The sequence below is a fragment of the Heloderma suspectum genome, chromosome 2 (assembly GCF_057233095.1).
Source record: "Heloderma suspectum isolate Gila_16-S chromosome 2, 16-S_ref, whole genome shotgun sequence".
Taxonomy (NCBI): Eukaryota; Metazoa; Chordata; class Lepidosauria; order Squamata; family Helodermatidae; genus Heloderma; species Heloderma suspectum.
Genome location: NC_139459.1, coordinates 202,558,670 through 202,574,615, shown reverse-complemented (window position 1 = coordinate 202,574,615; position 15,946 = coordinate 202,558,670). Strand labels below are relative to the sequence as shown.

At 41.5% G+C, this 15,946-nt stretch overlaps 1 protein-coding gene across 8 annotated transcripts in view; it reads left to right on the top strand.

The window, feature by feature from the left end:
* Positions 1-15,946, top strand: part of TEX2 (testis expressed 2) — a 99,904-nt gene that overhangs the window by 14,776 nt on the left and 69,182 nt on the right. For 4 of the 8 annotated variants that reach the window (XM_084837400.1, XM_084837392.1, XM_084837396.1 and 1 more), the window contains exon 2: positions 5,176-5,266. The exons of 1 other annotated variant lie outside the window; for it this stretch is intronic. In XM_084837400.1, coding sequence (XP_084693526.1) covers positions 5,218-5,266 — 49 coding nt within the window. In that variant the 5' untranslated portion in view covers positions 5,176-5,217. Of the gene's footprint in view, positions 1-4,880; positions 4,965-5,175; positions 5,267-7,455; positions 7,628-15,946 lie in introns of those variants that run through there. 3 more of the 8 variants (XM_084837399.1, XM_084837397.1, XM_084837393.1) reach the window with 3 other exon arrangements.

Below are 15,946 nucleotides of genomic sequence, written 5' to 3'. Positions count from 1 at the left end.
CTGAGATCTAGTTTAGGCATGCAGCACAATGGGATGGTAGAACCCTGAGCTGATAAGAGTGCACAGTATAACTTCAGACTACAAGTAGGGGATGCAGTTTTCAAACAGTCACTCATAAGACAGAATCCCAGCAAGTAAAACAAAAACAAAAAGCAGTGCATCAGAGAAATAGGATCTAGTCCAGTCCTTGTTGAAGTGCTAGTGTTCCACTTGCTTTGGAATCTTTTAAGAGGGCATTCAGATATGTGATCCCATACCTGCAACTTGAAGTAGTATAATCCATTCTACCACCCTGGAACTCCATTGCTTCATTTTGCTGCATTTGCAAACCAGGCTCGATAGGAACATCTACACTGAGGTTTTGAAAGGTTCCAGAGGTTTATTAGTGCGTTTAAAACGTGTGTAAAAAGTTTGGAATTGTGCTTTTCTACTCCTGGAAAGCCATGTGATGGAAGGAAATTAATTGGGTATCTGCTTTGTTGTGTGCTTTATGACTGTTTTTCTGTTTTGAAGGGGAGTGGGCATAGCACATAAGGCAAGTGTTTGGAAAGGCTTCTGGAATTGTACTGTGTGATAACAATACCACACTAATGTGCTAAAATTATAGTTTAGAAAGCTGAAGTGTGAATTGGCACTTGTACACTGATCTTCCAGTGCTGTAGTCTACAAAATATTTGATGCAGGATTATTTTTAAGTGGGAATCCACGAGTAAACTTGTATTTTGGTCTACAGTTGTCAGTGAATAATTCTCCCTCTGCCCCCTGTCCCACCTCCATGTTACTAAGGACTGGTGCATGTGAAATAACCTCGATGTGAAGACTAGTTTAAACTGCTTGAATGAAAGCAGTTGTACTTTCTCCATTCTACCGCAAACCATTTTTAAGCTTGGAAGTTGAGTGGAGAAAATCCCCCAACCTCCCACTCCTGCTGTAATACACACGAGAAACAACTTGAAGTTGTCTTGTTGTGTAGAGGCCGTTTTGTGTGTATTGGTCCTAAATAAAAATGTGAAGGCCTGGTGAGAGAGAGTCAGAAACATTTAGGAGAAAAACCCTTTTCCCCACAGACCTGATAATATAAAATAATTAAACCCTTCAATTTCAGAATGGTCAGTGAAATGAGATACTAATTTGAGCTTTTCCTCTAGAAATGTCACTTCTTGATAATACTGAAATCTACACAGTACTTCCAAGCCCAAATATCACATTCCTTGTTTATCAGTGATGAAAGTTTCTATTTTATGCGCTAAATGCTAATTGATAGAGAATTCATTGGATGTTTATTTTTTTTATTAAACCCTCACATGTCAGTGTTGTATATATTTCATTTTTACTCCAAACTTCAATTTTCTGAAAAGCTGGAGAAAATGCCCTTTCCACCCCAGCTTTAACATGTCTGAAATTTTAGATCTCTAGTCCTAGACAAGCTAAGCCCATGGCATTTGTTTTTGTTGCGCTGCACCTTTTATTTTTGAGCATAATAAAGATGTTGGGAAATGATTGTACATGCTAAGTAGTTTGGTGTCTGTAAATTGGTAAAATACATTCTTGAGGTAGTAGTACGGTTGATTCTACAAGATGTTCTTCTTAAAAGATGGTTAACCCAAGCCCAGATACTTATGGATCAAACTTGTCACTATTACATGCAGACCTAACTTAACGTTTAAGTATTAATACTAAATATCCTGATTTCCTTGTGGAGATCATATGATTTTCTGTCTGGGGCATATTTTTAAATAGCTGCCATTACAGAGGTTTTGGAATGGAGGCTGCCAGTGGAAATACCAAGCATACTCGGCTGTACTTAAAAAAAAAAAAAAGTACTACTGAATACTTTTGTTGTTTGATACTGCTAGTGATCTCTCTTCTTGCCTGATATTTTGTATTTTAATCTGGCTTGCTCTAGAGGTGTCACTGTGGATGGAAACTCTATCAAGGTTTGATGTCTGTTTGGCTATAGGACAGATCTTGCTTAGACAGAAGTATTCTCCATGGTGAAAAATTTCCATTGAAATTTATTTCGGCGCGGGCAGACATTGTAAAATGACTGTTCATAGGATCATGCTCCAACAGAAGGCTGGAATGCATGGAGGAGATCTCAGGAAGGTGTTTTATTAAATGGTTGTGGCACCAACTGCTGACTGACCAAAACCTGAGGGTTAAACAGATGGACCACGAATGAATCGACAAGCCTCCCACCGTGGATCTTGCCAGTTCATAGACCATTCAGGCTAAAAAACGCAGCCCATCCTGAAGCTGCTTCCATGGGAACTACAGAAGCGATCACTCTTTTGTCTTCTAGTATTTCTGGGGTAACCTGTGCAAGCTTCAGTGCTCCTTATTTTACATTGGAATCAGTGTTGCCCACCTGATTATGACGCTAGGCTTATATTGTTGCTAGGATGTGAAGAGAAGAGGAGACACCACTTAGGTACGGGATTTATGTGTTTGCCCATGGAAGGAAGGCTTGGGCTACAAAATCTAGTAGTGGGCCTATGCTCCAAATTACCTTAAAACCATAGAGATAATAAAAAGAGCCCTGCTGAGTGGCATTCTCCCTCTCGTTGAAATGGTTTCAGTCACTGATTTACCCCCTGGCTGAAACTTGTCAGAGATTATCTTAGGCTAAGCAATAATGGGAAAGCCCTAATATTTCTTTAATAAGGAATTGTTTTTGGTCACTGACTGTAGCGATAGTTGTTGAAGCCATTAAAGCTAAGGCCAGGGGTGTTGCCAAGCACTTAAAAGATTTGGGGCCCAGGCCCATCAGACACAAATCTGCATAAAATGGCATATGTTGATTTATACATATATATATATATATATATATATGCGCAAATGTAGAAATAATACTAGGATTTATTTACATTTCACAGGAGGCAAAGACAGCCAATTAATTTTTCAGCCAAATCTTAAATAAAATAAAATTCTTCAGTTAATTTGCACTCTGCCCCAGATCATTCCTAACTGATGGGAAAAGATTTCCTTCCCCAAGCTTAATTGCCATATAGGGAGAGATTTATTGGGGTGGGGTGGAGTGTTGCAGCATGTGTGTATGTTAACATTTTACTCTTCTGCAATCCCCCTTGAAAATTGCCCCCTACATGGCAATTAAGAGAAGAAAAAGACCTTCTCTTGGCACTAATAGACACTCGGAGCTCTGGGGAATAGATTTGCGGCCTGAGACCCCATGAGCCCAGGCCTAGCAACACCCCTGCCTAAGCCTGTACTGCTGGAAGAACGCAGTGTTCTTCTTTGCTTTGCGTTGGCTAGTTGCTTTAGTTATCAGACTGTGGAAGAACTTGCTTGGTGTGGCGACTTTCCCCACCATTCAGAGTTTGAGTACATAATGTGAGCTCTTCAGTTAAGTTTGTACTGTATTGGCCTGTAGCTTTCCACCCTGTCACATCCTGCCACTCAAAAGGAGGGATTGTTGTTTCTGCAGGATGAATATGAAACCTGTCCCATTTCTTCAGAATGAGCTGAAATGGCTTTCTAGCACCAAGTACTACAAGACTGCTTTTGCTCATGCACCTTCTGCCCTTGTTTTAATTGGGTTCCACCCTTTAATATGACAGTAAAAATTACCACTCTTCTTGTACACAGAAATACATGGGCAGGTTTTACAGTGCATCTAATCAGGAACTCATAGAACTGTGTTGCAGAACCGCTGGCTCAAACTTTATGGCAACTTGTACACACAAATCTGTAGTACTAAATCAGACAGGATGCATATCTAAGATAAGTATTCATTTGATATTGCTCTTTGGAATTAATCTGTACATTTCAGTGTCCATTCTTTTTATTGGGTGGATCAGGGCATGTAATGATACTGAACAGCTACTCGAATGGGTTCGACTTGCTGATTCTTGTTGTATAGCTTTATTCAATGGTACTATTTGGATATGTCTGATGTTGCTTTATCTCCATTCATGCTGTGTTTGTTGGGTCTTTGGTGGCAGAAAACTGCTGGATCAGACCAAGAGCCCATCTAAACCTACATTCTGTTTGTAATACCGACCTGCCTCTGGAAAGCTTATAAGCAGGGCATGAAGTCCACAGTTCTCCTCTGTCTGGCCTAGCATCAGGTAATTGCAGGTGTACTGTCTCTCAACATAGATGTTTTAGCTAATAGCCATTGGTAGATCTTTCCTCCATTATTAAGTTTCCTTCTCTTCTAAAGCCACTTACGGAGGTTTCCATCTAACAAGGGTGCAACCCATAGGATTGTGCCGTTAAGCTATTGGCCATTTCCACATCTTGTGGTAGTGAATACTATGGATTGTGCATTGTGTGAAATAGTATTTCCTTTTGTCTGTACAAAACTTGCCTGAATCTTGGGATTGGAGGGAGGAAATAATGGGGTTATTGAGCCATTTTGCTTCTCTTACTGTCCCAGCACAGCCCCCATCACTGCCAAGAGTGCTAGGAGCCCCACCCCCACCCCTGAGTATGTAAAGGTTGGGTAGCTAACTTAGACTCCTATACAGGACCAGTGCAAATATGCTTGTTTCCAGAGAGCCCTGTCCTGTTAGTTGTTGTTTTTCAAATACATATGAACATGGTTGCAATCATGCTTCAGCTGAATGAAAAAGAAGTGTGTGGTCGTAATTTTGAGGGGGCAGGGGAGAACATTACAACATATAATAAATTACAGTTTTTCTAAAGCACTTAACAAGAGCTCTACTCTCCAAAACTCAGTCGTAAGTAAATTATGGAATGATTGTTATGGCCTACATCTGACAGAATCATTCATATATTATTAGGTGTGATAGCTTTCTTGGTGATGGTGGGGTTTTTAGTGACTGCTGTTGACTTACTAACAATTTCTAAATCTGTTCTCTTTTCTGCAATATTCTAGAAAAAGTCTAGAAGGGATTTTATAACTAGGCATCTGTTTTACAACTTTGGAGAGAAGATTTAGAATTTCTGTAAAAAGACCATATTTTTGCCTATCCCACCAGGTGAGAAGTGAATATAAACATATTTAACTTCAATTATTTAAAACTGTTGGAGACAGTAATCAAAGAAGCAAACCCCAATGTGGATAGGACAAATCTATTTGATCCCTTGTGTTTAATATTCATCAGTGTGGTAGATGTTCTTTGGGGATTTGAGGTGAAGGGACACCAATACACAGATGACAACTATATTTTTCCTTTTCATCAAATCCAGGTGTAGCAGTTAGATCTTTTGAGTACCTGTCTTGAGTCTGTCATGGACTGGATGATGCTGAATATACAAAATTTGATCAAGACAAAACAAGGTATTGTTGGGGGATCTAGGAATTGGTGGATCTGTCTTTCTTAACTTTGGTTGCGCTCCTCTTGAGCAAAGAAAATGTTCACAGCTTAGGAAGGCTCCTATGTCTGACTTTTCTTTTGGATTTTTAGGCAGTAGCCATGTTCTGGAGCATGATTTATTTATCTACCTGCTTATTCTACTTTTCTTCAAAGGAACGCAGGGTGGCATATGTGGTTTTCCCAAGTATCCTTACAGCACCCCTGTGAAGATAGGTTAGGGTTGTTGGTCCTGCCTTGCCAGCTCGGAGGACTACTGGGTTCAGCAGTTTTCAAGGGTGGGAGGTAGTGACTGGCCTTACATCACTCAGTAACTTGTATTTCTCTTCATGGGCGAGGAAACAGCTTGGGGTGTATATGTTTGTTCACAAAAATGGCCAATAGTTAAGACAAATGCTTAAGACTTCCTCCCTGCTGCTAGGATCAAATTTGCAATCCTTCAAGCCCTCATTTCCTTTAAAAAGTTGGGATATATATTATGGATGTCCCATATAGTTTGGCCCTTGGTTTACAAACCAGATTCAAGGTGCTGTTTTTGACTTTTTAAAACCCTAAACAATCTGCCTTCAGGATATCTGAAGAGACACTTCCTGTATGAACCACCCTGCAAATTGTAATCTAGCCATGAGGACCTGTTGTCAAGTCTGCCACCATGGGAGGCAAGGATTGTTGTCTACCAAATTATGCCTCCTTAGTGACAGCTCTAGCTGTGTGGAATGACAGTCTGAGGGAAACCCAGTTTGGAACAGGGGAGAGCCATCTTCAGCTTTGTGGGATCTACTTTATTTTTTACTAGAACCCCGAGGTCCACCAAATAGAATCTGATGTAAAATGGTGGCTTGCAGAGGGCAGAGCCAATTACTTACTGAACCCCATGAACCTCACTGGAATGACCTGCATACATAAATACAAAGCTGCGTCTGAGTTGCTACAGATAAGGTATTCTAAAGAAGAGAACTGGAGATCTCGAAAGCTTGCACATTTTTTGTGATCTTTTGGTTGGCCTAATAAAAGTATTATAGTGATACAGATTTTGGAATTGAGAGTTGGAAATCCTTGCTGATCTATTGGAAATTACCCAGAGATCTATCGGTAGATCTTGAGCAACTTTCTGACAACCCTGCTCTAGAATACTCTCTTTTAAGCTGTTTACAGTGAAGTTCTGTATACATTTACTCAGAAGTAAACCCCATTGTTTTCAATGGCTCTTACTTACAGGTAGGAGTGTTTAGAATTGCAGCCGGATGGCACAGTCCTATGGGGCTAGATGGCCAATTTTGGCTGTCTAAATTCTCCAAGAAGGAGAGGGTTTTTGTTCCTTCCCCCATTGCTGCAGCTGGCCAATGATGAGAGAACTGGTGATGCAGTGATGTCTTGCCAGTCCATGGGTGCTGCGAAGGGCTTCAGTATAGCAGCCAGGCATTCAAAGGAGGTGGGGTGGGGAGAGACAACAAATGAACGTTGGGCCAGTTTGCATGATTGTTGGTCCTCACCGTGGCTTAAATAAGCCATCGTGAGTTGTGGCATGTGCTAGTGGCCATTTTCAGTATTCAAGCCGCAGCTTATCATGATGTGCACACCTGGCGCAGGATGAGTTGTTGCCATGCCACAAACCAAGAACAGCCCATAGGTTTTGGGTGGTTTGCTAACCACGGCAACAATTCACCCTTGCCGGGTTCAGACGTCACAACAAATTGTGCCTGTGAGGGGTGATAATGCAAATCTGGTTGGCATGCAACTGACACACGCAGGGTGATTAACAAGCCACCGTGGCTTACTAACCACCCTGTGATTGTGCAAACTAGGCCAATGTTTGCAAGTTGGATCCTGGCATATTTAACAAACCATTGTTAAGCATTGTGTCCAAATGCAGCTACTGTGATCTCTTTTAATTAAATAAAAAAACCTTAATAACAGAGTCTTGTGGCACCATAAAGACTAACACATTTATTCTGACATAAGCTTTCGTGGACATTTGTTAGTGCTACAAGACTCTTTGTTGCTTTAGCTGCAACAGACAAACATGGCCACCCTCTGGAAACTTCTTAATATCGTTCTTTAAATGTCTTTAAGAAACAGTTGCTATAATACATCTTGTTGTCAAATGCAAAAGAGCTTTAATTATGCTTGAAAATTTTTATGATCTTCTGAACAGCATTAATTCAGAGCTATGGATATGAGTGTGACTTAATTCTGTCCATTTCTGAGGAAGCCTAAACATGCATATAATGGAGCAAAACATCAGCTTTTAAAAGGACAAAGTGCAACTAATTAAAGATCATGGTGAGAAAAAACTGCTAGCAGCTTTGGAGGTTCTAAGGAAGCAGGTGGGTTGTGTCTTCTTTCTCCACCGGTTTAGAATATCTGAAGTGTGTTCATCCCACAATCTCCCTTCCCCTGTCCCTCGCTGTTGGCAGTTCAGAAATAGCTGGCATATTCATCTCCCATAAGGGGCAGGGGAACAGCTTTGGCCATTCTAAACAAGTATGGGAAGCCACTCTGAACTAGTGGAAACTTTGAAACAACCTAATGTTGAGGATTATTAATGTGCCACATGTATTAGCGTTGATTCAGCGAACGTTGTTGGCAAATTGCTACGGAGTGCTAAAATCACTGATGTTTCTCTGCTGCCGAATTCAGCAGCATGAGGGCAGCAAGGGTCATATCAGATAGTGGGAGGGGTTGTATGCAGCCCACAGGCTGTGGGCTGCCTACCCGTGCTCTATAGTTTAGAACTGGGCAACTAATCTTCAGCATAATTTAATGTTAAATGAAACAGATGCTTAGAAGTTCTGTTTAGTGCTTTCAGACTACGATGAGATAACTTCATTGCATTGATCAAGCATCAGCACTAGATAAAAACTGAATTCTCTTAATACATCTAAGGGATTGTTGGCTTCTTATGAGCAGCCAGATTCAATAGTCTGTTCAAGTCACCTACCAATAAAGTCTCTCAAAGCATAAAAGCATTCAGATACATTTAAATCCTTGATACACCAGTCTTGCAATTCCAAACTAATTTTGGAATATTGTTCATTAGATTAAAAGTGAATGATTCTTCCCACGTTTGTTCTTGAGGGAAGAATTTTATATTATTGCTATGCCATGGTTTGTGCTACCAACCCCATCTTCCCTCTCCTCAAGAGTATAGAAAATTCACTTTTAACTTTTAACACTAGGTTTTTAAACTTTTCAATATATACGGTTAAATAAATATTTTAATAATAGCCTTTATGCAGTCTACCCAGTGTTTCCTTATCTGATTATTCTGTGCTTTTCTCTCTGTCTGGAGATTCCGGTTCTAGGGCCTCCTGGACAGAGACATCCTGCACTATCCTCCAAACAAAACAATTTCCTATCTGCCTGTTATCTATAGATGTAAAACTGGGCCCTCTCATTCCCCTTTGACATGGTACAATCCTCACAAAATGCCAGTCCCAATTGGAGACAAATGGTAGTGCCTTGGTTAGTTTTTTGGACTACATATCTGACCCAGTATATACCATCTGCTGCCCTACGAATAAAGAACTATGTGACATGGAAAAGGATAAAGACCTATATGGATTTGCCATTTGAAGACCACCACTATGACGAGCTGTTACGTGTGGAGGGTGGTGGTTTCATGGTCACTAATTGAAAGGATGGCCAGTGTTGGAATGGCCCAACTCATCACAATCTAGCAGGATACCACTGTTGCTCTGTACCAGGGGTAGCCAATGTTTGTGCTCTCAAGGGGCTGCTTTGCTGTCTGGAGAACAATCTGAGGACTGGAAATGTGTTTTGCCACACAGCCAATCCCTTCAGATGAGTCAGGCTCTGTAAAGTTGGCATCACCTAACAGTAAAAGCATAATAAATGTAGAGCAGCCTTCCCCAACATGGTACCCTCCAAATGTTTTGGACTTTAATTCCTATCTGCCCCTGGGAGGTGTAGTTCAAAACATCTGGTGGGTAACAGGTTGTGAAAGGCTGCTGTAGTGCATATGTGTTTGGGCATGGCCAGGGTATTACAAATCCCAAATGGATGTTACCTTAAAGTTATCAAAAAACTCTACCTGCCACAAATTCTGATAAAAATGTCTCCTTGTAAGATAATTTTTACCATGCTTTAAAATTTGGTAGGCCACTTGGGAAACGATAAAGTTTCTTCTGTGGATCAGATACTTTTAGATTCTTTCCACGTCCAATGGATGCTTGGCTGTTCAGAGTGAACTAATAGCTGTTTTTATTTAATATTTCTGGACTGCAGTGTATGTAAGGATTTCTAGGTAGTTTATAAAATTAAACAAAATAAAACAATAGAAGTATAAAAGCAGCAGATAAATGCACTTTTTTCATATGAGACAACTGCTAAGATCACACTGTGTGTATACGTAGGGCAGGCATTGTGCACATTGTGTGCTTACAGATGGCATTTCTTTTTGTTTAGCTAATACTCCTCATGATAATTCCATCAATATTTCATGTTCTTATTGGTGTGCTTTTAGAATCTCTGTCCCTCCCACTACAGACATTGGGCAGTATCCAAGTGGGCTGTTCCGCAAGCAGAGCCCACCACTGACTGCACCCTGCAGGCGGGGGCCACTGCCAATTCTGTTCTGCAAGCAGCTCCCACTGCTTGCGCAATGGGGATATAGTGCTTCTTTTAGGAAGCCCCAAAACAAGCAGAAACACCCAATTATAGATCGGGACAGGTCAGCGGAGCTCCCTTATGCGAGCTCTGCCTACTTGCCCTGTTCCAGAAGCCAGTGTTTCTGCTTGTTTCTGGTTCCTAGAGGAAGTGCTAAATCCCCATTGTGCAAGCAGTGGGCACCGCTTGCGGAACAGAATCGGCGGTGGTCCTCACTTCCCAAATTGCCCACTTGGATGCTGCCCATTGATCCTTTCATTTCACCCCGCCCTTTACTATTAATTTAATACCCAGCTCATTTCAACTTTTCTTTTCTTCACCCATTTGGTAAGCATCACAATGCACCTTAAGAGTGAATCCTTTTTTCTTTTCTTTTTTTACTGAGTTGATAGGAAAGAAAGATGAACCTGAAATAACGGACATTCACCTTGATAACGCAAAGCTCACAAACTCTGCCATGTAAGCATCTGTTAGACATTTGATCCTTAGCTCATTTAAAAGTAATGACCTATAGTGTAAGTTACAATAGATGTTAATTACAGAACACAATTTCCTAAAGGTGACAGCCAAAGAGATCTGTGTTTCAGTTGTTGAATTATGCAAAGATTTACTCTTCTAAAATTAAGTGTTGGTTGTCTCTCATACACAGATTGGGGCAATTTTGGAGTTTAGTTTCAAGATGGCTTTCAGGAGTTCCATTGGTTTGCACAGCAGTGATTGATATATAATTGGGTTTTAGGATAAGTAAATTAAAACAGCTCCCTCACACCAGGATAAGGATGCTTTTCTCATTGAAGCAGAAATAGGCCACCATCCTTGCTTTGTTGTTGTTGTTCAGTCGTTCAGTCATGTCCGACTCTTCGTGACCCCATGGACCATAGCACGCCAGGCCTTCCTGTCCTGCGCTCTCTCCCGGAGCGTGCTCAAGTTCAAATTCATTGCAGATACTGCTCATCTAGCTCACAACTGCCCATAAAGAAACCTAGGCTGCTATAGACTTTGTTGTCGGCTCCTACATTTAAACCAAGGCTTTTGTGGTGCCTACAGGTGATTAAGTATTGAATAGTTTTGCTACGTCACAAGTGTTATGCAGTTGGTGCATGAGAAGTTGGAAGCGTATTCTCTATTGCAGTGTGAATATAGGCTGCATCTTGTGGCTCTCCTCTTGTAACCCTCGGAAGAGCATAGCCATGTTTCCATCTCCTTCCATCTCCAGCATTCCCATTTTACAGATGAGGAGCAAAAGTTGAAAGACAATAACTTGCCTAAGTTCACAGGGTCCATAGATGAGTGAGGATAAGAATGGAGGTTTCCCAGGTCCAAATCATGGCCTACATTCACGCTCTTTCCGTTTTTCTTTTAGTCCACCAAACAATGGAAAGAGAACAAAGGCAAACTTCCCAAGACATGGATGCATTGGAGGAACCACTCTAGTTGAAACAGGATATAAATAAACCATTTAGTCATACCATGGCCAAAAAACCTTGCAAGCCCTATATAGCATCCCATTCCAATTGACAATGTTGTCTGCCAATCCAGGAATGCAACTGAGGCTAGGAACCAACAGAGGGAATTGCAAACAAGCTGCTAATGTAAGACAAGCAAAGGGCTGGATGCACCTGATCTCGTCTGATCTCGGAAGCTAAGCAGGGTCAGCCCTGGTTAGTACTTGGATGGGAGACCGCCTGGGAATCAGGCTTCCTGCATTGAGCAGGGGTTGGACTTGATGGTCTTGTAGGCCCCTTCCAACCCTATGATTCTATGATATCTATGAGAAAACAGAACTACTACTACTACAGTGATGTCAAGGTGACCCAATTAGATGTGCAGTAATGTGCCTCCTTGTTGCATGCTTATCATAAGCGTTTAAAATGGACAACTTGTGTTTTGGGACTTTTCAGTATTTAAAAGGAAACTAGCTTTATATGCTAACAGTAAGGCAGATTAACACATTTCAACTTCTTTAATTCTTGCAAGAGCTGCTTCTGAAAGTGCTGGGGTGGTGGTTTAAACTTAAGCAAATACAAGCTCAGCCCTTCACTGTTTCTAATCTCAAGGACCATAATACACTAATGGTAGACGAATTTAGCTGCTGTTTAATTGGAAATACTGTGTGTGTGTGTGTGTGTGTATAAATGTATATAGTGGAAAAGTGCTAATATTGCCACTCAGAAGGTTTAAGGCTGATTAAACCGTTAGCTCTTCTATCATCTTTAGTGGTGGTAGATGCTACACATATTTGTACCCTCAGTCCACAAAAATGCGTTGTATCCACTATTTGTTCACATTAGCCTTTCCAGTGTGTGAGCATACCTTGAAGGACAGGAAGGTGCTTTTAGAAGGACAGTGACAAACAAAAGCCAACCACTGGTTTAAATAATGTTGGTAATAATTTCAGATAACCTGGAGCCCAGTGGAAAACCAAAAAAGGGTGAATGCATATGAGGAGTTCTCATCTTTGACCATTGGGGTCCTTTTTCGTAATAGATTTTGTGGGTCTTTCATAGTCTCTTTGAAAGCCAGAATTGCAGTTCGCTTCTGTATATTCATCTATCCAAAACAGACTTGTGAATGTTAACTATTGGGGTAGACTCTTGTGTACTATGATTTGGTTAAAGCTTGGATACATCTTATTATTAAGCTAAGTTTATTTGCCCAGGATGATAAGGCAAATAAACTTTATAAAAAGTTGGGATATAAATGTAATATGTATATACATTTGTTGTTGTTCACTCGTTCAGTTGTGTCCGACTCTTCGTGACCCCATGGACCATAGCACGCCAGGCCTTCCTGTCCTGCGCTCTCTCCCGGAGTGTGCTCAAGTTCATATTCATTGCATCGGTGATGCTATCTAGCCATCTCATCCTCTGTTGTCCCCTTCTCCTTTTGCCTTCAGTCTTTCCCAGCATCAAGGTCTTTTCCAGAGAGTTTTCTCTTTGCATTAGGTGGCCAAAATATTTGAGCTTCAACTTCAGTATCTGTCCTTCCAATGAGCAGTCAGGGTTGATTTCCTTTAGGACGGACTGATTTGACCTCCTTGCAGTCCAGGGATTTCGTAAGAGTCTTCTCCAGCACCACAGTTCGAAAGCATCAATTCTTCGGCGCTCAGCCTTCCTTATAGTCCAGCTCTCACAGCCATACATTACTACTGGGAAAACCATAGCTTTGATTTGACGGACCTTTGTCGGCAAGGTGATGTCTCTGCTTCTTACTATGCTGTCTAGGTTTGCCATAGCTTTCCTCCCAAGGAGCAAGCGTCTTTTAATTTTATGGCTACAGTCACCGTCTGCGGTGATCTTGGAGCCCAAGAAAGTAAAATCTGTCACTGCTTCCATTTCTTCCCCTTCTATATGCCAGGAAGTGATGGGGCCAGATGCCATGATCTTAGTTTTTTTAATGTTGAGTTTCAAACCAGCTTTTGCACTTTCCTCTTTCACCCTCAACAAGAGGCTCTTGAGATCCTCTTCGCTTTCTGCCATTAGGGTGGTATCGTCTGCATATCAGAGGTTGTTGATAATTCTCCCGGCAATCTTAATTCCGACCTGTGATTCATCCAACCCAGCGTTTCTCATGATGTACTCTGCATATAAGTTAAGTAAGCAGGGTGACAATATGCAGCCTTGTCGTACTCCTTTCCCAATTTTGAACCACTCGGTTGTTCCATGTCTGGTTCTTACTGTTGCTTCTTGACCCTCGTACAGGTTTCTCAGGAGACAGGTAAGGTGGTCTGGTACTCCCATCACTTTAAGAATTTGCCACATTTTGTTGTGATCCACACCATCAAAGGCTTTAGCGTAGTCAATGAAGCAGAAATAGACGTTTTTCTGGAAATCTCTTGCTTTCTCCATGATCCAGCGAACGTTGGCGATTTGATCTCTAGTTCCTCTGCCTCTTCAAAACCCAGCTTGTACTTCTGGTAGTTCTTGGTTCGCATACTGCTGAAGCCTAGCTTGTAGGATTTTGAGCATCACCTTGCTGGCATGTGAAATGAGCGCAATTGTGCGGTAGTTTGAACGCTCTTTGGCATTGCCCTTCTTTGGAATTGGAATGTAAACTGACCTTTTCCAGTCTTGCGGCCATTGTTGAGTGTTCCAAATTTGTTGGCATATTGAGTGCAGCACTTTAACAGCATCATCTTTTAGGATTTTAAATAGCTCAGCTGGAATACTGTCATCTCCGCTAGCTTTGTTGTTAGTAATGCTTCCTAAGGCCCACTTGACTTCACTCTCTAGGATGTCCGGCTCAAGTTCAGTGGCCGCACTATCATGGCTATCAGGGACATTCAGATCTTTCCTGTATAGTTCTTCTGTGTATTCTTGCCACCTCTTCTTAATCTCATCTGCTTCTGTTAGGTCCCTGCCTTCTTTGTCCTTTATCATGCCCATCTTTGCACAAAACGTTCCCTTGAGATCTCCAATTTTCTTGAAGAGATCTCTAGTCTTTCCCATTCTATTGTTTTCCTCGATTTCTTTGCATTGTTCATTTAAGAAGGCCTTCTTGTCTCTCCTTGCTATTCCCTGGAACTCTGCATTCAGTTGGATATATCTTCCCCTTTCTCCCTTGCTTTTCGCTTCCCTTCTTTCCTCAGCTACTTGTAAAGCCTCCTCAGACAGCCACTTTGCTTTCTTGCATTTCTTTTTCTTTAGGATGGATTGAGTTGCTGCCTCCTGAACAATGTTACGGATCTCCGTCCATAGTTCCTCAGGCACTCTGTCTATCAGGTCTAATCCCTTAAATCTATTTGTCACCTCCACTGTATATTCATAAGGGATATGATTTAGGTCATACCTGAATGGTTTAGTGGTTTTCCCTACGTTCTTCAATTTAAGCTGAAATTTTGCAACAAGAAGCTCATGATCTGAGCCACAGTCAGCTCCAGGTCTTGTATTTACTGACTGTATGGAGCTTCTCCATCTTTGACTGCAAAGTACATAATCAATCTGATTTCGATATTGACCATCTGGTGATGTCCATGTGTAGAGTCGCCTCTTGTGCTGTTGGAAAAGAGTGTTTGCTATGATCAGCATGTTCTCCTGGCAAAACTCTATTAGCCTTTGTCCTGCTTCATTTTGTGCACCAAGGCCATGCCTGCCTGTTATCCCGGTGATTTCTTGACTTCCTACTTTAGCATTCCAATCCCCTATGATGAAGAGGACATCTTTTTTTGGTGTTAGTTCTAGAAGGTGTTGTAGGTCTTCATAGAACCGATCAACCTCAGCTTCTTCAGCCTCAGTGGTTGGGGCATAGACTTGAATTACTGTGATGTTGAATGGTTTGCCTTGGATTCGTACTGAGATCATTCTATCGTTTTTAAGATTGTAGCCCAGTACTGCTTTTTCCACCCTTTTGTTGACTATGAGTGCTACTCCATTTCTTCTAAGGGATTCTTGCCCACACTAGTAGATATGATGGTCACCTGAATTAAATTCGCCCATGCCTGTCCATTTTAGTTGGCTGATTCCCAAGATGTCGATGTTCAATCTTGCCATCTCATATTTGACCACCTCTAGCTTACCTTGATTCATTGATCTGACATTCCAGGTTCCTAAACAATATTGTTCTTTACAGCATCGGATTTTCTTTTCACCACCAGACACATCCACAGCTGAGTGTCCTTTCGGCTTTGGCCCAGCCGCTTCACTCTTTCTGGCACTACTTGGAAATACCCTCTGCTCTTCCCCAGTAGTATATTGGACACCTTCCGACCTGAGGGGCTCATCTTCCGGCGTCATATCTTTTAGCCTTGTGATCCGTTCCATGGGGTTTTCTTGGCAAGAATACTGGAGTGGGTTGCCATTTCCTTCTCCAGTGGACCACATTTTGTCAGAACTCTCTGCCATGACCTGTCCGTCTTGGGTGTCCCTGCACGGCATAGCTTATGGCTTCACTGAGTTACGCAAGCCCCTTCTCCACAACAAGGCAGTGATCTATGAAGGGGATGTACATACATACATAAGTTAAAAGAGGGACTGTTAACATTGCTGCAAAAATACAGGGTTCTACTATGCCAAAACAGT